The sequence below is a fragment of the Phyllobates terribilis genome, unplaced genomic scaffold (genome assembly GCF_046119375.1).
Source record: "Phyllobates terribilis strain yellow unplaced genomic scaffold, ASM4611937v1 Scaffold_3__8_contigs__length_932513732, whole genome shotgun sequence".
NCBI lineage: Eukaryota > Metazoa > Chordata > Amphibia > Anura > Dendrobatidae > Phyllobates > Phyllobates terribilis.
The window spans coordinates 260756070-260778196 of record NW_027362763.1 but is presented as its reverse complement, the minus strand read 5'-3'; the positions used below and the strand labels follow the sequence as shown (position 1 = coordinate 260778196).

The 22127-nt window shown below is 43.1% G+C and overlaps 1 protein-coding gene across 7 annotated transcripts in view; it reads left to right on the top strand.

The window, feature by feature from the left end:
- The window catches only part of PLCH1 (phospholipase C eta 1), a 367659-nt gene that overhangs the window by 310773 nt on the left and 34759 nt on the right, over positions 1–22127 (top strand). For 5 of the 7 annotated variants that reach the window (XM_073674758.1, XM_073674759.1, XM_073674757.1 and 2 more), the window contains 2 exons: positions 966–1048; positions 12399–12479. In XM_073674758.1, the coding sequence (XP_073530859.1) occupies positions 966–1048; positions 12399–12479 (164 nt within the window). The remainder of the gene's footprint in view (positions 1–965; positions 1049–12398; positions 12480–22127) is intronic. The other 2 variants (XM_073674762.1, XM_073674761.1) reach the window with 1 other exon arrangement.

Below are 22127 nucleotides of genomic sequence, written 5' to 3'. Positions count from 1 at the left end.
TTTTTCTGTTTATACAATGTTTATACATTTTCTTTACATGCAGTTCTCTTTTTGCATCTAATATAAGTATATTTCATTAATTTTAATCTAACTTATACATCAATTGCTATAATGACCTTTACATTATATCTACATTTAGCCAATTCCTCATATTGTACAATTTACATTTATACATCTGACCATACACGTTAGATAGAAATTGCCCGATGAATAAACTAGCCGCTTGAATGATCGTTCGTTCAGCGATGGCCTCATACACACTGCAGATTACATCAGACAATGATCTGCCCTGCCTTCATAACACAGCAAGTTTAATTTAGCCCATTAGTGGAGACAGACGGAAGAGGGTCCCTGTGCAAGAACAGTATATGGGCCCTTTGTTGTCCTATAATTCATCATAATTCACAGTTCTACCTGCTTTCGAGGTGGAAGTGGCCTCCTTGCTGTCAGATCTTTGTGCGGCTGCACAGGTTGCACTAATGATATGTCCGCACCTAATTTAGCCAGTGGAGATCATCAGCTAAAGAATCCAATATACCCTATTGGTGTGTTGAAAGATTCTGAACGTTATACTGACAAAATGACTGATCGTTCATTTGATTAATCCAGCCTTCAATCGCTCATTACTGTAAACTTTGGCCACTTTCAGTAACTTTGATGTAAACCTGCACCCCAAGAGCTACACAAAGAAATCTGCCTTGGTCCCATCCATTTATTCCTCACCTATTAACCAAATCTTTGGTGACTCTTGAATAAAATTCCTATATCTTGTCTGACAACAAACATTTTTACATACAGTACAGGAAATATTGAAATCATCACTTTGTATCATTGTAATGCAGTTATATGTTGCATTGAATTTGTGATGCATATATGCACTCTACAAGTTGGTTTCCACTCCATTATATCAGAGAAGCGTCATGCACCTAGAAAGTGAAGATGTTTTCATTTTTTTTATCCTGCAGAGAACTTCAAAATCCAGATCAAAATCTTGCAGTACAGATGAAGATGAAGATTCTTCACCAAGGGAATCGGGGCAGATGAACAGGTCAGATCTTGTAGCAGTAGCTCCAGAATCCTTTCCATCACTGTGACCATGTGTTAGCTTTGGGCGCACACACACACACACGTATTTAATAATGGATGCTTCTCATTAGTCGTCATTAAGACTGTTGACCTTAGACGTGATATTCAGCAGTGTTGTGTAGAAGCACAATGTCTCATATAATGAGCATATTCTAAAGTTCCCACTGTTTTCCATAGTAGAGCTGCAATGACGGCAACAAGCTTTTTTATATATTAGAAGTCTGTTCTTTTGCAGTAAAATTATATTATTATATAGTATATTTGATCAGATAAAATAGCCATGAGCATTATGCAGACGTCTGGGCTATGATGTATAGTTGTATTAATGTCAGAATTTGCTATCATTTCATACCACTTTTTGTTAATTTCTTAGGACCCATTTAAACTGACCGATAATCCGGAAACGAGTATTTGTGGGAAAGCTCATTCCCAATTATGAACCCTTCTACACAGGCCTCCAAAACACTCATTCATTGGGTGCCATGATTTTTAATACACCATCCCATGTAAATAGATGTGCTGCTGATATAATACTCTATGAGCACAGAACGGTCTATTAACGGTCTAAACAGGCCAGCAAAAGAGCCGATCAGCTTGTATATAGCCAATTGTCTATCGAGAACCTGGCGGGGATTGAGGAGTGTAAATGGTCCCTTACACTAATCATCTTGCTCATTCAGTCTCCTGCTAACATATGTTTAGGAAATCATCTAACAAGCTGCTAGAAATGTCTCCATACTGACTGATTAAAAAAAATAATAATCATTTTTTTACATGCCAGGCTGAAACCGTGTGCGAAAAGTTCATTGTTATGCCATGGACATACTTAGTTGCATACTTATGGTAGTTGTCAATAAAAAAAAAAAAAAAAAAAAGCAAATAGAAATTCAAGTTAAGATGCCTGTACACATTAGACAAGAGACAACCAAACCCACTGATTTTGGCGAAACCATTCCTTCTTATGTGTACAGAAGTCTCCTCATTGTTGGTGTTAGTGTTCAGCCTAAAGGTGTCTAGGATGCAAGGCCACTCTTAACATTATTAAAACCTGATGATTAAGATGGGATTGGCCAATCATCTCATTTGTGTGTTTTTCTTTTGTCTTTGTCCGCAAATGTTGAGGAGGGAAGGAGTAGGCATACTGACTTTCAACATGCTTGATCTTTGTTGCCCTGGGAGACTAGCCTCTCCCGCCTTCTCTTTATTGAAATAAACATACACATTTGACAAAGTAGCAGGTTCTTGAAGGCAAGAATTCAGACAAGAGCAATTTACTATAATAGACAAGTTTAATCCTTGCTGATTCCCAGATAGAGATGAGCGGTGTTCGACTAGAACTGTTCGCCAATCTCAAATTCGAGCTGTTTTGGGCGGTGTTCGAGTTGTTCGACGAACCCGAACGATTTGCAAAAAATTCGGCTGTTCGAGGTTATGTTCGATAACTGTTCGTGCACCAAAAGCGTGTCCTGCATGTCTGGCGCTATTTAGAGCACCAATCATGCAGGGATTGTCTGCCACTCACTGTAATGCCACAGCCATGGTGGTTGTGGCATTACAGTGATTGCCCAAATCGATGGGAACAGTGCCAACAGTGAAACATGAAAAGCCGGCAATTCAGCAGCGGCATACACCTGTACCCGACAATTTAGAACCGAAAGAATAGAGCTTCACACATAGATTAGATAGATAGAAACATGTCAGCCACATATATACGAAGTACAGTGACAGTGTTGCTTACTGTACTTGTCATTTAGTGTAAAGGATTTATCAAAAAAAATATTAGTGTTTTCATGCACTGTCTCTTTAAAAAAGCCGGCCGGCAATTCAGCAGTGGTACCCGACAATTTATAACAGACAGAATAGAGCTTCACACATAGATTAGATAGATAGAAACATGTCAGCCACATATATACGAAGTACAGTGACAGTGTTGCTTACTGTACTTGTCATTTAGTGTAAAGGATTTATTTAAAAAAATATTAGTGTTTTCATGCACTGTCTCTTTAAAAAAGCCGGCCGGCAATTCAGCAGCGGTACCCGACAATTTATAACAGACAGAATAGAGCTTCACACATAGATTAGATAGATAGAAACATGTCAGTCACATATATATGAAGTACAGTGATAGTGTTGGTTACTGTACTTGTCATTTAGTATTAAAATAAAGGATTTATTATTAAAAAAATTGGCGTGGGGTTCCCCTTAATTTTAGGCTCTAGCGGAGGTTAAGCAGACGGCTGGGGCAGATGTTTGAAGCCTGGGAAGGGGGTAATACCCACGGAGCTTCCCAGGCTACTAATATCAGCCCCCAGCTGAATACATAGCCTTTACTAGCTATTAAAATGGGGGACACCCCAAAAAAATGACGTGGGGTCCCCCCTAATTTAATAGCTAGCAAAGGCTAGGCAGACAGCTGGGGGCTGATATTAATAGCCCAGGAAGGGAGCCATGAATATTGGCCCCCTCCCAGGCTAGAAACACCAGCCGTCAGCCGCCCCAGAAATGGCGCATTCATAGGATGCGCCAATTCTGGCACTTAGCCTCGCTCTTCCACGCTGCCCTGGTGCGGTGGCAGGGGGTAATAGGGCTGGGGTTGATGTCAGCTTATAATCCCAGCTGACATCAAGCCCAGGTTAGTAATGGAGAGGCGTCTATAAGACACCCCCATTACTAACCCCATAGTCAAAGTTAAAAAAAACACAAACACCCAGAATAAAGTCCTTTAATTGAAATAAAGACACAATCCTTTATTGTTCTAAATTAAACCATACTTACTGTCACACCCATTCCAGCTGAAGCCAACGATCTCCTGCAATAAAAGAAAAATAATAAAGCAACCTCATCCTTACCTTTCCATGGTTCCCACGACAGCTTCAGCTCTGCTACATCGAGATGACAGGCTGGACCGCAGCAGAACGCTGCCATCCAGCCTCTCATCCCGCAGACACTGAGAAGCGCAGGCTTGCTTGCGCTGCTCAGCGTCTCTCTGTGACGACATCCAGATGAGCCGAGTTCATGTCCAATGAACTCGGCTCACCTCATGCACGTCACTGACAGCGTGGGAAAATTCTCACGCTGAAGCGGTGAGTGCAGGAGAATTCTCCCACGCTGTCAGTGACTTGCATAAGGTGAGCTCATGTCCAATGAACTCAGCTCACCTCCTGCACTTCACTGACAGCGTGGGAGAATTCTCCTGCACTCAGCGCTTCAGCGTGAGAATTCTCCCACGCTGAAGCGTTGAGTGCAGGAGAATTTTCCCACGCTGTCAGTGACGTGCATGAGGTGAGCCGAGTTCATTGGACATTAACTCGGCTCATCTGGATGCCCTCACAGAGAGACACTGTGGAGCGCAAGCAAGCCTGCGCTTCTCAGTGTCTGTGGGATGAGAGGCTGGATGGCAGCGTTCTGCTGTGGTCCAGCCTGTCATCTCGATGTAGCAGAGCTGAAGCTGTCATGGGAACCATGGAAAGGTAAGGATGATGTTGCTTTATTATTTTTCTTTTATTTCAGGAGATCGTTGGCTTCAGCTGGAATGGGCGTGATGGTAAGTATGGTTTAATTTAGAACAATAAAGAATTGTGTGTTTATTTCAATTAAAGGACTTTTTTCTGGGTGTTGTGTTTTTTTTAAATACTTTACTAGAAATTCATGGTGGTCATGTCTAATATTGGCGTGACCCCATGAATTTCGGGCTTAGGGCCAGCTGATAATGCCAAGCTGGCCCTAACCCCTTTATTACCCAGTGAGCCACCGCATCAGGGCCCTGGATGAGTTGGGTACAGCGCCAGAAGATGGCGCTTCTATGAACGCGCCATTTTCCGGGGTGGCTGCGGACTGCAATTTGCAGCGGTGGTGGCCCAGAAAGCTTGGGCCTCCCTGCGCTGCGGATTCCAGCCCCCAGCTGCCTAGTTGTACCTGGCTGGACACAAAAACAGGGCGAAGCCCCACGTCAATTTTCTTTAAATTATTTCATGAAATAATTAAGAAAAAAAGGGCTTCCCTATATTGTTGTGTCCGGCCAGGTACAAATAGGCAGCTGGTGGTTGGGGGCAGCCCGTTCCTGCCTGCTGTACCTGGCTGGACACAAATATAGTGCGAAGCCCCACGTCAATTTTTTTTAAATTATTTCATGAATTTCCTGAAATAATTTAAAAAAATTGAAGTGGGGCTTCGCACTATATTTGTGTCCAGCCAGGTACAGCAGGCAGGAACGGGCTGCCCCCAACCACCAGCTGCCTATTTGTACCTGGCCGGACACAACAATATAGGGAAGGCCTTTTTTTCTTAATTATTTCATGAATTTCATGAAATAATTAAAAAAAAAGTACGTGGGGCTTCGCCCTATTTTTGTGTCCAGCCAGGTACAACTAGGCAGCTGGGGGCTGGAATCTGCAGCGCAGGGAGGCCCAAGCTTTCTGGGCCCCCCCCCGCTACAAATTGCAGTCCGCAGCCACCCCGGAAAATGGCGCGTTCATAGAAGCGCCATCTTCTGGCGCTGTACCCAACTCATCCAGGGCCCTGGTGCGGTGGCTCACTGGGTAATAAAGGGGTTAGGGCCAGCTTGGTATTATCAGCTGGCCCCAAGCCCAAAATTCATGGGGTCACGCCAGTATTAGACATGACCGCCATGAATTTCTAGTAAAGTATTTAAAAAAAACACAACACCCAGAATAAAGTCCTTTAATTGAAAAAAAGACACAATTCTTTATTGTTCTAAATTAAACCATACTTACCATCACACCCATTCCAGCTGAAGCCAACGATCTCCTGCAATAAAAGAAAAATAATAAACCAACCTCATCCTTACCTTTCCATGGTTCCCACGACAGCTTCAGCTCTGCTACATCGAGATGACAGGCTGGACCGCAGCAGAACGCTGCCATCCAGTCTGTCATCCCGCAGACACTGAGAAGCGCAGGCTTGCTTGCGCTCCTCACTGTCTCGCTGTGACGGCATCCAGATGAGCCGAGGTCATGTCCAATGAACTCAGCTCACCTCCTGCACGTCACTGACAGCGTGGGAAAATTCTCCTGCAATCAGCGCTTCAGCGTGAGAATTTTCCCACGCTGTCAGTGACGTGCATGAGGTGAGCCGAGTTCATTGGACATGAACTCGGCTCATCTGGATGTCGTCACAGAGAGACGCTGAGCAGCGCAAGCAAGCCTGCGCTTCCCAGTGTCTGCGGGATGAGAGGCTGGATGGCAGCGTTCTGCTGCGGTCCAGCCTGTCATCTCGATGTAGCAGAGCTGAAGCTGTCGTGGGAACCATGGAAAGGTAAGGATGAGGTTGCTTTATTATTTTTCTTTTATTGCAGGAGATCGTTGGCTTCAGCTGGAATGGGCGTGATGGTAAGTATGGTTTAATTTAGAACAATAAAGGATTGTGTCTTTATTTCAATTAAAGGAATTTATTCTGGGTGTTTGTGTTTTTTTTAACTTTTACTATGGGGTTAGTAATGGGGGTGTCTTATAGACGCCTCTCCATTACTAACCTGGGCTTGATGTCAGCTGGCATTATAAGCTGACATCAACCCCAACCCTATTACCCCCTGCCACCGCACCAGGGCAGCGTGGAAGAGCGAGGCTAAGTGCCAGAATTGGCGCATCCTATGAATGCGCCATTTCTGGGGCGGCTGACGGCTGGTGTTTCTAGCCTGGGAGGGGGCCAATATTCATGGCTCCCTTCCTGGGCTATTAATATCAGCCCCCAGCTGTCTGCCTAGCCTTTGCTAGCTATTAAATTAGAGGGGACCCCACGTCATTTTTTTGGGGGGGTCCCCCATTTTAATAGCTAGTAAAGGCTAGGTATTCAGCTGGGGGCTGATATTAGTAGCCTGGGAAGCTCCGTGGGTATTACCCCCTTCCCAGGCTTCAAACATCTGCCCCAGCCGTCTGCTTAACCTCCGCTAGAGACTAAAATTAAGGGGAACCCCACGCCAATTTTTTTAATAATAAATCCTTTATTTTAATACTAAATGACAAGTACAGTAACCAACACTATCACTGTACTTCATATATATGTGACTGACATGTTTCTATCTATCTAATCTATGTGTGATGCTCTATCTTTCTGTTCTAAATTGTCGGGTACCGCTGCTGAATTGCCGGCCGGCTTTTTTAAAGAGACAGTGCATGAAAACACTATTATTTTTTTAAATAAATCCTTTACACTAAATGACAAGTACAGTAAGCAACACTGTCACTGTGCTTCTTATATGTGTGACTGACATGTTTCTATCTATCTAATCTATGTGTGAAGCTCTATTCTTTCTGTTCTAAATTGTCGGGTACAGATGCTGAATTGCCGGCCGCCTTTTTTAAAGAGACGGTGCATGAAAACACTAATATTTTTTTTAATAAATCCTTTACACTAAATGACAAGTGCAGTAACCAACACTGTCACTGTGCTTCTTATATGTGTGACTGACATGTTTCTATGTATCTAATCTATGTGTGATGCTCTATTCCTTCTTGTCTAAATTGTCGGGTACCGGTGTATGCCGCTGCTGAATTTGCCGGCCGGCTTTTTTAAAGAGAGTGTCTTCTGAGCAGTTTGTCAGCTTTTGGACACCTTTGCAGGTGTTTTCTATGTGTTTCTATGTGTTTTTGTTTGCCTGCCATTGGTTTTAACGGTGTTCGACGGTGTTCTAAGGTGTTCGACGAACAGTTCGACGAACAGTTCCTCGAACATCCCTGTGTTCGACGAACCGAACCGAACCCGAACATTACGGGGGTGGCTCAACACTATTCCCAGAAGGAAAAAAATCCTCCAGTAGAGAAAGTTAGCGTTTGGCTATGTTTTTGTGGTTGTTTTTTTTTTTTTTTATTAATGACCCTTTACATTATTTGTAAAGTATCTCATTCTGTAGTTGAATAATAATAGTAAATGGTAAAAATCATATTTAAATAATAAAAAACATATAATGCAGCAGTGTTCATATATTACACTAGCTATTGAACCCGTTCTACGCTCGGGTGGCGAGCATTTTTATTGGTATATGGTCTCCCATGCAGGTATGTGCTGCCCCCCTCCTGGTATTTGCGCTGCCCCCATCCTGTCTCCACCATCCTATCCTGGTATGCATGGCACCCCTCATCCCCTAATCCTGGTATGCATGGCACCCCTCATCCCCTAATCCTGGTATGCGTGGCACCCCTCATCCCCTAATCCTGGTATGCATGGCACCCCTCATCCCCTAATCCTGGTATGCGTGGCACCCCTCATCCCCAATCCCGGTATGCATGGCACTCCTCACCCCCAATCCCGGTATGCGTGGCACTCCTCATCCCCAATCCCGGTATGCGTGGCACTCCTCACCACCAATCCCAGTATGCGTGGCACCCCTGACCCCCAATCCCGGTATGCATGGCACCCCTCACCCCCAATATGCATGGCACCCCTCATCCCCTAATCCTGGTATGCATGGCACCCCTCATCCCCTAATCCTGGTATGCGTGGCACCCCTCATCCCCTAATCCTGGTATGCATGGCACCCCTCATCCCCTAATCCTGGTATGCGTGGCACCCCTCATCCCCAATCCCGGCATGCATGGCACTCCTCACCCCCAATCCCGGTATGCGTGGCACTCCTCATCCCCAATCCCAGTATGCGTGGCACCCCTCACCACCAATCCCAGTATGCGTAGCACCCCTGACCCCCAATCCCGGTATGCATGGCACCCCTCACCCCCAATATGCATGTCACCCCTCATCCCCTAATCCTGGTATGCATGGCACCCCTCATCCCCTAATCCTGGTATGCGTGGCACCCCTCATCCCCAATCCTGGTATGCGTGGCACTCCTCACCCCCAATCCCGGTATGTGTGGCACACCTCACCACCAATCCCGGTATGCGTGGCTCCCCTCACCACCAATCCTGGTATTCGTGGCACCCCTGACCCCCAATCCCGGTATGCGTGGCACCCCTGACCCCCAATCCCGGTATGCATGGCACCCCTCATCCCCCAATCCTGGTATGCGTGGTACCCCTCACCCCCCAATCCTGGTATGCGTGGTACCCTCAAACCCCAATCCTGGTATGCGTGGTCTCCTCACCCCCCAATCCTGGTATGCGTGGTCTCCTCACCCCCCAATCCTGGTATGTGTGGCCTCCTGATCCCTTTCACGCTGTACACACATAAAAAAACCATAAACACTTATACTCACCTTCCTTCCCTGTGCTCCAGCGCTGTGGTGTCCTGTTCTTCCGGAGGACGGGGGAGGAGTGCGGCGCCGGAACACCGCGCAGTGCGGCGCCGGAACACCGCGCAGTCCGGCACCATTTTGCTGAAGACACACTGTAAATGTGTCTTCAGTAAAATGGCGCTGGATAGTGCTATGCGCATGCGCCGATCCGACGCCTCACTGCTTCCCCGGTCTCCGGCGAAGAGAGGCGTCGCGGCAACGCTCCTCCCGGTCAGGTAAGTATCTAAGTATGGCGCCGGACATCGCGGTATGCCTTCAGTGCCTACGCATACCACGATCTCCGGCGCCATACACCTCCTCTTACCTGTAACGGCTGGATGCCTGCTTCTGTCTGGAGCCAGACTGCGCGTCACGCATTCGCAGTCTATAAAGGCTTCAGACAGAGACACGCATCCCCGGTTATATTATAGATAATACAAACTAATTAACTCAAACACTAGAAGTGATGGCCGTGCTCATAAGAATATACAATCTAATAGGAAAGAGACAAAAAGTTGAATTGCTTGTTTAGTAAATTGGTCCAGTATATAGGGAAGAATCTAATGTTACATGTTACACCAGTAATTGGCCAGCCAGTATCTGTAGGGGTATGAAGAGAATTGGGGTGCAAAGGTTGTAGAAGTTACTGTTGGATGAAGGGATCTGGTTTTGATATACATTGTAGGAGGAGGGAAATGGAAAATGGATGTACTTATTACATTTCTTTGTGTTTCAATACTAAGACTATGTGGAGGTAAGTAGGTGCCTTGGCTTTCTCCATTGCATATTCATACAGCGTTCATTTGATTGTCACCACCAATCCAGACACATGTATGCATACAAAATAGTCACAGCTTTGCTACCAACCCCTCCATCTTGTCCAATATGTCTCTTTGTACCTGTCTTTTCCTTGTCTTTCACTAATCTACATACAGGTTACATTCCGCTATTGACATTTGCAGCACATAGGAAGGATTAATAGCAGGTAAATTAGTATACGCATGTTATACATAAACCGCTGATCCGCCATAAATCTCATCCACCTGCCTTATATTGTGTAGGTTCCCAATGCCGTCAGAATAGCTCTGACCCATCGAGGCATGAACTCCTAAAGACCTCTGAAAGTATTGTATGATATCTGGCATCGAGATATTAGGAGCTGGTCCTTTTAAGGGGGTTTTCTGGGTCTATTTTATTATTTTTACTATAGGTCTAAGAACTGACAGCCAGATAATTGCTAACCTGCCTATAATACCCAGCACCATCTCAAGCGGTCACGGACTGTACTAGCCGGTGATTATACCACTTCACTTCAACAGAGCAGCTCTTCCTCTTCTAGGCTGCTCTGTTGATAGGGCGTGACTTTTGGCGTCATACTGCTGGCTTCCCGCAGTTAGGCAGTGGGGAGCCTGTTGTCAATCAGCATGACATCAACAGTAACGCCCCATCAACAGAGCAGAGTGGAACAGAAGCAGCTGCCCTGTTGATGTGACGTCCATGAAAGCCGCAGGGGCGGTCTGCAAAGGTCTGCGGCGGGCAGAACATGCAGGGAGTTAGCAGCTGCCTGCCTGTTAGTACTAAGGCCCATAGTAAATGAATGATATAGCCCCAGATAACCACTTTAAAGGGTTATTTAACCTTAAAAAAGAAAAATTAAAACTGAAACTCTAAGGGTCTTCTTTGTTTTTATTTTCAAGTGGTCTGTATGTGACTACTGCAGTCAAGTAGCTGAGGTCACTGATTGGCTGCATCTGTCATTTCATTTTGGACATCCTTGTAGTCTTATAAACTGTTATGTGGAGCCTCCATGGATCAGCCTTTCCAGCACATTTCACAGATACTCTGTCTGAGATCTTGGAATTTAGATAACAAGTCCTCAGTCATCACCTTGAACTTGTCATGTTTCTCAAACCATTCCTGAACCATTATTACAGTGCTGCAGGGCGCATTATCCTGCTGAACCAGACCACTGTCATTAGTGAAGCCCATTACCATGAAAGAGGGGGCGGTTTGGCATGCTACGAAGTGTAAATAGGTGGTACGCCTCACATTAATATTTACATGAATGTCAAGACCCAAGGTTTCACAGCTGAGCATTGCTTTTGCTTCTCTAGTGACACGTTTCTGACATTTTCCCCATTCACATATATAGGTGATTTCATATTCTTTAAAGGAGAAATGATCCAATCAAACAAAAATTACCTCCTTTTTTTTTTAGATGACCTTCAGTTTCTCCCATTCCACACACACTGGGCCTGATTCATCAAGACCAACGTTGTTCATGCCAATCTTAAGGAGATGTGCTGGAGTCAGATGCTCCTGATTCATGAAGATGCATATGCCTCTTCATGAATCAGGAGTGTTGGATGAGTGAAGTTCACCTGTGCATGCTCCATCACAACTCCTACTCCAGTCCCTGCTGGAGTAAGATTTGTTGCATAGCGAATGTTGCCTCTCATAATGGATTTGATGAGCATTGGTTGGCCAGCTTAGTAAAGGCTGAACCTTGCTGCATTTTTCTATGTGTACAGCCTGGCATTCTTCATACATGGTGCACATAAATCCGTATATTATCTGTTTTTTACTATTTTGCCCTAATTCATGAAAAAGTAGGATCATGGAACTCCGTTGTAAGAGTTGTTGATTTTGTACTTTTTTAGGCACTAATAAAGTGACTTTCTTTACTAAACAAAGACCGATTTTCCATCTTCAATACAATTCCAGGCATGTCTCAGTAATAGCAGACTAGCCCAATGTTATTTAATGGTATTGGGTTTTTACCAATCACATAAAATGAATTGCCTGCTGAAAACTACATACATGCAATACATTCTCAGTCTTCTAATTCATCTTCCTCATCTCTCTTGACTGGTACAGAATGAGAATTGATTACAATGTATTACATTGAACCAGCCTGGTATATTCTACATTGTAGGCTTTGAGCATAAAATCCAAAATGGCATGTTCAGCAATCATTTTCTACCAGTCCCGCTCTGCTTTCTCTATTCCTTGAAACCTGCTCTTTTAAGAAAGCGCTGTACTGTAACTCTTTCTTCTCTGTTGAGAAATATTGGAAAGGAATGGGGCAGGCAGGGAAATTGAATCCATTACCTCCTGATTCCTGTAGGTGGAGCCAAGCTACTTATGGCATCTTACTTACTTGTGCTTGGATTGGTGGAGAAGAGGATTTTGAAAGCGCTCATTACAGGTAAGAGACTATCCTACAGAGTTATACATAAAGCTAAATATATAATATATATATGGCATAACGATCCTCTATGCTTACTGTGTTGCTGTATCCTTTATTTCAGAATCTGGATGAAGGATAAATACAAAATAGTTGATAAGAAAATGATAAATGTTATGCTATGCCCAGGCGCACGGAGGCATGCATTTTATCAATCATTTCTTGTCTCCATCACGCTGTTAATGCTTGTGTAAAAATACATTTTACTATAATTTAGTGTATACAAATATGAAGGGATTGATTCTATTCATGTTTTTTGTACACAGCTTATTTCTAAAGTAAGAGATGTGCTATTGTTAAAATGTGCCCTTCGGGAAATATAAATGGGCAGTAGGGGACTATTTTACTCTCATAGGGAATCTGTCACCAGGTTTTTGCTTTGTAATCTGGGAACAACGTAATGTAGAAGCACAGCCCCAGATTCCAGTGTTGTGTCATTTACTGAGCTGTGTTTTGCTGTTTCAATACAATCCGTGTTTTATCAGCAGGAGATTATCACTACAGGACAACCGGCTTTAATGTACACAGAAAGCTGTGGTGTTGGCAGGTTACACACAGCTCAACAACTGAGCTCTGCTAGATCTGCAGCAAAGAAAACTGTGATTCTATCGTAAGTGCTGCACCCAGTAAACTAAGTGATACATTGCTGGAATCAGCGTCTCTGCCCCTACCTCCTGCTGCTGTCAGATTACATAGCAAAACAATGCTGAAAGATTCCCTCTAAGGTGCCCATATGCCTTAGAAAGCTGTTGACTGAAGTCTGACCATCCCATGTACATGCACATTTCGCCCCATCCGAGTGTGTATGGGGAAACTGATGTAAGCCCATAACGTCTCTTTCCCCTCAGGATGCCTCCATACACATTACATGTTTGCTCTGCCAACTGTAATCTAATGTGTATGTGGTCCTTCATACTTTTAGACACTATATACTGCCTCTACTCAGAGCAAAGAATTTAAGGTTGCACAATCTTGTCTGTTGTTCAACCATATCAATATATTTTCCCTTACACTTTGTGACCTTAGAGCGGAATTAATTCAAGATATTCTACTGACCTACATAATTAAAGTACCAAACTTAAAAAGAAGCCTCTTTCCTAAACTTTTCCCCTCTGGCTACTAAGTAATTGAATATTTTAGATTTAGTTGAATTGAACTTAGCTGACATGCTCATCCAATTAATCAGTATTCTGCAGTCCACATATGAGGTGCCCAGTAATATTCGTATTCTTTTTGTATGAAAATGAACATAAATGCAGTGTACTAGCAATATCCAAATTCTAGCTGACAAGATAAAGTTAGTGCATGTTCAGGATTTATTATACGGCTCTAGGAAGGCCATCAGAAGACTGCCTGTATCAAGGTAGATACCATGAGCGATGACTAGATCACTCGGAATCTATAATGGGTCTTCCTGATAGTGTGAACTGTTGCATTGTTGCTACCATTAGCTTCAATGATTAGTGGAGTGATCCCTGAGCCTTCCCCTCTTCCTAAACTATACATGTAAAGATTCGTATTCACTGCAAAATAACAATTGAAGGATCCTATTAATTAACAATAAGCAGAGATCATGTGAATTATGAGGAATTGGTCCAGAAAGCTTAATGGAAAATTGTTTAATTTTTCAAAGAAATGCATTTCTGTTTGGAAGCTGGAATAACCTTTAAAGGAAACCTGTCAGGAACTTCTATGTCCCCAAACCATTTATATGTGTGCGTAGTGTTTTAAAGGATAAACAAGTTGATTTCTTCATGACCCCAAAGCGATGTTTCAGCAGCAAGAAATGTTATTTTTAAGGCCCCCTTCACATGTCCTTGTTTGCAGTACGTCTGCATCCATTTTTCTCACAGATGCTACATGTACACATACCCATTATAGCCATTGCTACTGTGCACATGTCCGTGTTTTTACACGTAATGTGTGTCTGTGTAAACCACACGGAGATATCTACACTTTTTACTTTTACTTTGTCAGCGGATGACAAGTCCCAATATAAGTCTATGGGTCTGTGTAAAACACGTACAGCACACGGATGGCATCTGTGTGCCGCCTGTCTGCCATGTATGTGTTTAACATTGCAAATTATAGGAGAAGCTTTGTCATTTCTTTTTCTTAGCCATACCAGAAAAACACTGATGACATCGGTACTATTTTTTACAGTACCAGTTTTATTTGGACGCGTGAAAGCGGCCTAACACTTATATGTATGTATGTGTGTATGTATGTGTGTGTGTGTGTGTGTGAAATAGCCTTGGAGTCAATTGTCCAATTACTTTTGGTCCCTTTAAAAACAGGGTGGCACATGTTAAGGCCCTGAAACTCCTAAGCCCTTCATCTCATTTTAATGCAGATATCCTCAAATGAAAGCTGAAAGTCTGAAATTCAACTGTATCTGAATTGTTTGATTTTAAATTCATTGTGGTAATGTCTAGAACCAAAATTAGAAAAATGTTGTCTCTGTCCAAATATATATGGACCTAACTGTATATGTGTACTGTATATATATATATATATATATATATATATATATATATATATATATATATATATATATATATATATACAGTACAGACCAAAAGTTTGGACACACCTTCTCATTTAAAGATTTTTCTGTATTTTCTTGACTATGAAAATTGTACATTCACACTGAAGGCATCAAAACTATGAATTAACACATGTGGAATTATATACTTAACCAAAAAGTGTGAAACAACTGAAAATATGTCTTATATTCTAGGTTCTTCAAAGTAACCACCTTTTGCTTTGATGACTGCTTTGCACACTCTTGGCATTCTCTTGATGAGCTTCAAAAGGTAGTCACCGGAAATGGTCTTCCAACAATCTTGAAGGAGTTCCCAGAGATGCTTAGCACTTCTTGGCCCTTTTTCCTTCACTCTGCGGTCCAGCTCACCCCAAACCATCTCGATTGGGTTCAGGTCTGGGGACTGTGGAGGCCAGGTCATCTGGCGTAGCACCCCATCACTCTCCCTCTTGGTCAAACAGCCCTTACACAGCCTGGAGGTGTGTTTGGGGTCATTGTCCTGTTGAAAAATAAATGATGGTCCAACTAAACGCAAACCGGATGGAATAGCATGCCGCTGCAAGATGCTGTGGTAGCCATGCTGGTTCAGTAAGCCTTCACTTTTGAATAAATCCCCAACAGTGTCACCAGAAAAGCACCCCTACACCATCACACCTCCTCCTCCGTGCTTCATGGTGGGAACCAGGCATGTAGAGTCCATCCGTTCACCTTTTCTGCGTCGCACAAAGACACGGTGGTTGAAATCAAAGATCTCAAATTTGGACTCATCAGACCAAAGCACAGATTTCCACTAGTCTATGTCCATTCCTTGTGTTCTTTAGCCCAAACAAGTCTCTCTTGCTTGTTGCTTGTCCTTAGCAGTGGTTTCCTAGCAGCTATTTTACCATAAAGGCCTGCTGCACAAAGTCTCCTCTTAACAGTTGTTGAAGAGATGTGTCTGCTGCTAGAACTATAGTAACATAGTTTGTAAAGCCGAATAAAGACTTGCGTCCATCAAGTTCAACCTGTTAGTTCTGTAATTGCTAAAGTTGATCCAGAGGAGGGCAAAAACCCCAAATGATTTAGCCAATCTTCACCTGAGGAAAAATTCCCTCCCGACTCTGAAACCAGCAGTCAGAATAAATCCCTGTATCAACCTACTATTTTATTTTATTTTTAAGTATATGCTGAAATCTGCCTGGTATCTAGAAATGCATCCAGTCCCCGCTTGAACTGGTGTAGTGAATCCGACATTACCGTCTCCTCATTCAGTGAATTCCATATTCTCACTGCTCTTACCGTAAAGAACCCCTTCCTATGCTGGTGCTGAAACCTTTTCTCTTCCAGTCTTAGTGAATGCCCTCTTGTTACCGTAATATCCCTCCTTTTGAACAAATCCCGGGCAAGATCTCTATACTGTCCCCTAACATATTTGTACACATTTATTATGTCCCCCCTCAACCTTCTCTTTTCCAGGCTGAATAGTCCTAGTTTTGCCAACCTCTCTGGGTATTGCAGTCCCTCCATTCCCCTTATTAATTTTGTTGCCCTCCTTTGTACCTTTTCAAGCTCATTTATATCCTTTCTATATATTGGGGCCCATAACTGAGCACAGTATTCCAAGTGTGGTCTGACCAGTGCTTTGTACAGTGGAAGAACAATGTTCTCATCCTTTGCAGCTATACCTCTTCTGATACATCCCATTACCCTGTTTGCCCTTACAGCAGCGGCCTGACTTTGGGCACTCCAATTTAGTTTGCTATCAATCAAGATGCCCAAGTCCTTCTCCATCTCTGAATTCCCCAATGATTTCCCATTCAGTGAGTACTGGTGACTTCCATTTTTCCTTCCCATATGTATGACCTTACATTTCTCCTCGTTAAACCTCATTTGCCATTTAATGCTCCACCTACCCAGCTTATCCAAATCCCTCTGTAGGTCTGCACTGTCCTCTTTTGTATTAATTGTTTTACATAACTTTGTGTCATCTGCAAACATTGATATTTTACTATTTATCCCTTTGACTATGTCGTTAATAAAGATATTAAATAACATTGGGCCTAGTACAGACCCCTGTGGTACCCCACTAGTGACGCTTACCCAATCTGAGTATATTCCATTTATAACCACCCTCTGTCTTCTATCCCTTAGCCAGTTTGCTACCCACTTGCAGACATTTTCCCCCAGCCCCATCATTCTCATTTTGTATACCAACCTATTATGTGGCACGCTATCGAACGCTTTTGAGAAGTCGAGATACACGACATCCACTGGTTCCCCCTGATCTACTCGAGAGCTAACCTCCTCGTAGAAGTCAATCAGGTTTGTTTGGCAGGAGTGATTCCTCATGAATCCATGTTGGTTCGGGATTAAAAGATTATTAGCATCAAGATGCTCCGTAATTGCCTCTTTAATGAAGCTTTCAAAAATTTTGCCCACAACAGACGTCAGACTCACCGGCCGATAGTTTCCGGCGTCACTTTTTGCTCCCTTTTTGAATATTGGCACTACATTCGCCTGTCGCCAATCAAGTGGTACAGACCCAGTCTCAACAGAGTCCTTAAATATAAGATATAACGGTCTGTCTATCACATTACTTAGTTCCCTTAGTACCCGTGGGTGTATGCCATCAGGTCCTGGTGATTTGTTTATTTTAATGTTACTGAGGCGTTTCTGTACCTCAACTTGGGTTAGATTTGTCATACTTAGTGGAGGATTAAGTTTGTCACTTCTCATTTCTCCTGTTAGTTCTATTTCCTTTGTGAAAGTTGTCGAAAAAAAATTATTTAATAGATTAGCTTTATCCTCATCTTTCTCTATGATTTTGCCTTCCTCACTTTTTATCGGTCCAATATTATCCGATTTAATCCTTTTACTATTTATATACGTAAAGAACAGTTTGGGATTTGATCTACTTTCCCTAGCAATACGTCTCTCTGTTTCCTCCTTCGCTATTTTTATTTGTTTTTTACAGGTTCTCGTTTTTTCCTTGTAACACATTAGTGCCTCCTTACTGTTTTCCTGTTTTAATCTCTTGAATGCCTCTTTTTTGCTATTTAACGCCCCTTTTACGTTCTTGTTCAACCATATTGGTTTCCTCTTATTTCTGGCCCTTTTATTCCCATACGGTATATACCTCTCGCACTGAGTATTCAGAATTCTTTTGAAGGTTTCCCATTTACTATTCGTATTCCATTGATTAAGTACTTTGTCCCAGTCAATAAGTTGAAGGTTTTCTATCAGCTGATCAAACTTCGCCCTCCTAAAGTTTAATGTTTTTGTTGTTCCCTTATTGATAACCCTACTGAAGGGCATTTTGAAGTCGATAATATTATGGTCGCTATTACCTAGGTGCCCCCCCTATCTGTACCTCAGTTATTCTATCAGGCCTATTAGTCAATATTAAGTCCAACACGGCCTTCCCTCTCGTTGGTTCCTGCACTAGTTGGGAGAGATAATTATCCTTAATATTTGTCAAGAACCTTTTTCCTTTCTGAGATCTACAGGTTTCTGTTTCCCAGTCAATATCCGGGTAGTTGAAATCCCCCATTACAATCACTTCATTATGTTTTGCTACTTTGTCTATTTGTCCTAATAGCAGATTCTCATTCTCCTCTGTTATATTTGGTGGCTTATAGCAGACCCCCAGTAATATTTTATTATTATTTTTTGCCCCCTCTATCTCTACCCACATGGACTCGACCCCCTCTTCTCCCTCTCCTATATCTTCCCTTAGTCTGGGCTTTAGACATGACTTTACATATAAGCAGACTCCTCCGCCTTTCCCCTGTTTCCGGTCCCTTCTAAATAAACTATAATCTAATAAATTTACCGCCCAGTCGTAGCTATCGTCTAGCCAAGTCTCTGTTATACCTACGATGTCATACCCCTCCTCCCATATAAGCGCCCACAGCTCATCCGCCTTATTGGTCAGGCTTCTTGCGTTGGTCTATTCCATTTGCACAACAGCATGTGACATTGATTGTCAATCAGTGTTGCTTCCTAAGTGGACAGTTTGACTTCACAGAAGTTTGTTTTACTTGGAGTTATTTGTGTTGTTTAAGTGTTCCCTTTATTTTTTTGAGCAGTGTGTGTGTCTGTGTGTATGTGAGTGTGTATGTATATATATATATGTATATATATGTGTATATATGCATATATACACTGCTCAAAAAAATAAAGGGAACTCTCAAATAACACATCCTAGATCTGAATGAATGAAATATTCTCATTGAATACTTTGTTCTGTACAAAGTTGAATGTGCTGACAACAAAATCACACAAAAATCATCAATTGAAAACAAATTTATTAACCAATGGAGGCCTGGATTTGCAGTCACCCCCAAAATTAAAGTGGAAAAACACACTACAGGCTGATCCAACTTTGATGTAATGTCCTTAAAACAAGTCAAAATGAGGCTCAGTATTGTGTGTGGCCTCCACGTGCCTGTATGACCTCCCTACAACGCCTGGGCATGCTTCTGATGAGGTTGTGGATGGTCTCCTGTGGGATCTCCTCCCAGACCTGGACTAAAGCATCCGCCAACTCCTGGACAGTCTGTGGTGCAATGTGACGTTGGTGGATGGAGCGAGACATGATGTCCCAGATGTGCTCAATCGGATTCAGGTCTGGGGAACGGGCGGGCCAGTCCATAGCGTCAATGCCTTCATCTTGCAGGAACTGCTGACACACTCCAGCCACATGAGGTCTGGCATTGTCCTGCATTAGGAGGAACCCTGGGCCAACCGCACCAGCATATGGTCTCACAAGGGGTCTGAGGATCTCATCTCGGTACCTAATAGCAGTCAGGCTACTTCTGGCGAGCACATGGAAGGCTGTGCAGTCCTCCAAAGAAATGCCACCCCACACCATTACTGACCCACTGCCAAACCGGTCATGCTGAACGATGTTGCAGGCAGCAGATCGCTCTCCATGGTGTCTCCAGACTCTGTCACGTCTGTCGCATGTGCTCAGTGTGAGCCTGCTTTTATCTGTGAAGAGTACAGGGCGACAGTGGCGACTTTGCCAATCCTGGTGTTCTATGGCAAATGCCAAGCATCCTGCACGGTGTTGGGCTATGAGCACAACCCCCATCTGTGGACGTCGAGCCCTCATACCACCCCCATGGAGTCGGTTTCTAACCATTTGTGTAGACACATGCACATTTGTGGCCTGCTGGAGGTCATTTTGCAGGGCTTTGGCAGTGTTCCTCCTGTTCCTTCTTGCACAAAGGAGGAGGTAGCGGTCCTGCTGCTGGGTTGTTGCCCTCCTATGGCTCCCTCCACATCTCCTGGTATCTGCTCCATGCTCTGGACACTGTGCTGACAGACACAGCTACCCTTCTTGCCACAGCCATCCTGGATGAACTGCACTACCTGAGCAACTTCTGTGGGTTGTACTGTATACACACCCCCTCACGCTACTGTACCTCTAGGGGTGAGAGCAATAACAAAGTGAAAAGGTGACCAAACAACAGCCAAAAAAGATGAGAACAGAGAAATGGTCTGTGGTCGCCACCTGCAGAACCGCTCCTTTATAGGGGGTATCTTGCTAATTGCCTATCATTTCTACCAGTTGTCTGTTCCATTTGCACAACAGCAGGAGAAATTGATTCCCCATCAGTGTTGCTTCATAACTGGACAAGTAGATTTCACAGAAGTGTTATTGACTTGGAGTTACATTGTGTTGTTTAAGTGTTCCCTTTATTTTTTTGTGCAAAATATATATATATATATATATATATATATATATATATATATATATATATATATATATATATATATATATATATATATATATATATATATATATATATAATATTTTTTTTTTGTAAGGCAGCGCTAGTCATCATACTGGGGGACACTCGCTGCACCGGGTCAATTAAAGCACACATGCAATGTCTTTCCGGTATTTCTCAATGCTGCAGTTTATTGTTTATCATAAACCGCTTTTCACACAGTCCATCTTAGTATATCACCGGCATGTTTACACACATAACATCAGGGAGTCTCTCAAGTAGCAGAACAGGCCCAGTTGGCCCAAGTTACAGCCCTCAGCAAGGTAATAGCATAAATGTCCACATTAAGCAGTATTTTTACCTTTGCCGGGTTTTGGCTGCTTCAGTCCGTTTGGTTTGCCACCACTGTGGCTTTAGGGCTTTCCCAGGTGGGGGTCTCCAGCCCTCGTTCCCTCAAAGACTACTGGAATGTTTCACACACACATCCAGTCTTTGCCTTCCAGGACTCTTGCCTTCCAATCCGGCTTTCCCTCCAAGGCCACTGGCATCTACACACAGGATCCAGCCTCGACCTTTCAGGCTGCCAGTCTTCACTGTATCACGGTGTCCCACATGGGAACAGGCCTCACGCCTAACACACTGTCTCAAGACTACCAGGGTTTATATATCCTGTAGCACACACACACATACACAGACAGGACCTTAGCTGATGTCACAGTCATGTGTTCAGACCTTCTGTGTGCAAAAAGACCTGTGTGATGTCACATTCATGTGACCAGTCAGCTGAGGGGGAGGTACCTGGTCGGCCAAAACATACCCTGGACCATACAGTAATGCCAAGCAAGGCGCTGCATTACAATATATATATATATATATATATATATATATATATATATATATATATATATATATATATATATATATATATATATATAATATATATATATAATATATATATGTGGGTCTGGAAGTGCATTGAGGTCGGACAATGTACTTAAATCTTCTCAGCCTCAAGCTGTATTCACTGCCATGTATTGGAGCCAACGATCCGTCAACCGGGGATAATTAGACTAGACGGGGAAAACAGTTTGAGGCTGAGTAGCTGTAAATGCATCATCATTATCATGAACAGATCAACTTGTTTATCTTTTAAAGTGTTATATAGAATTATAAATTTGGAGATGTAGCAGTTTAAGACAGGTACCCTTTAACTATAGACTGTAATTTAGAGGGTTGTCCACCACCCAAAAAATTCTTTGTGTTGTTCTGATCTTAACAATGATGTCGAATTCTCTGGTCTCCTGACTGCTGGGGCCAGTGACCGAACTGCTGCATATAATCAAAGGC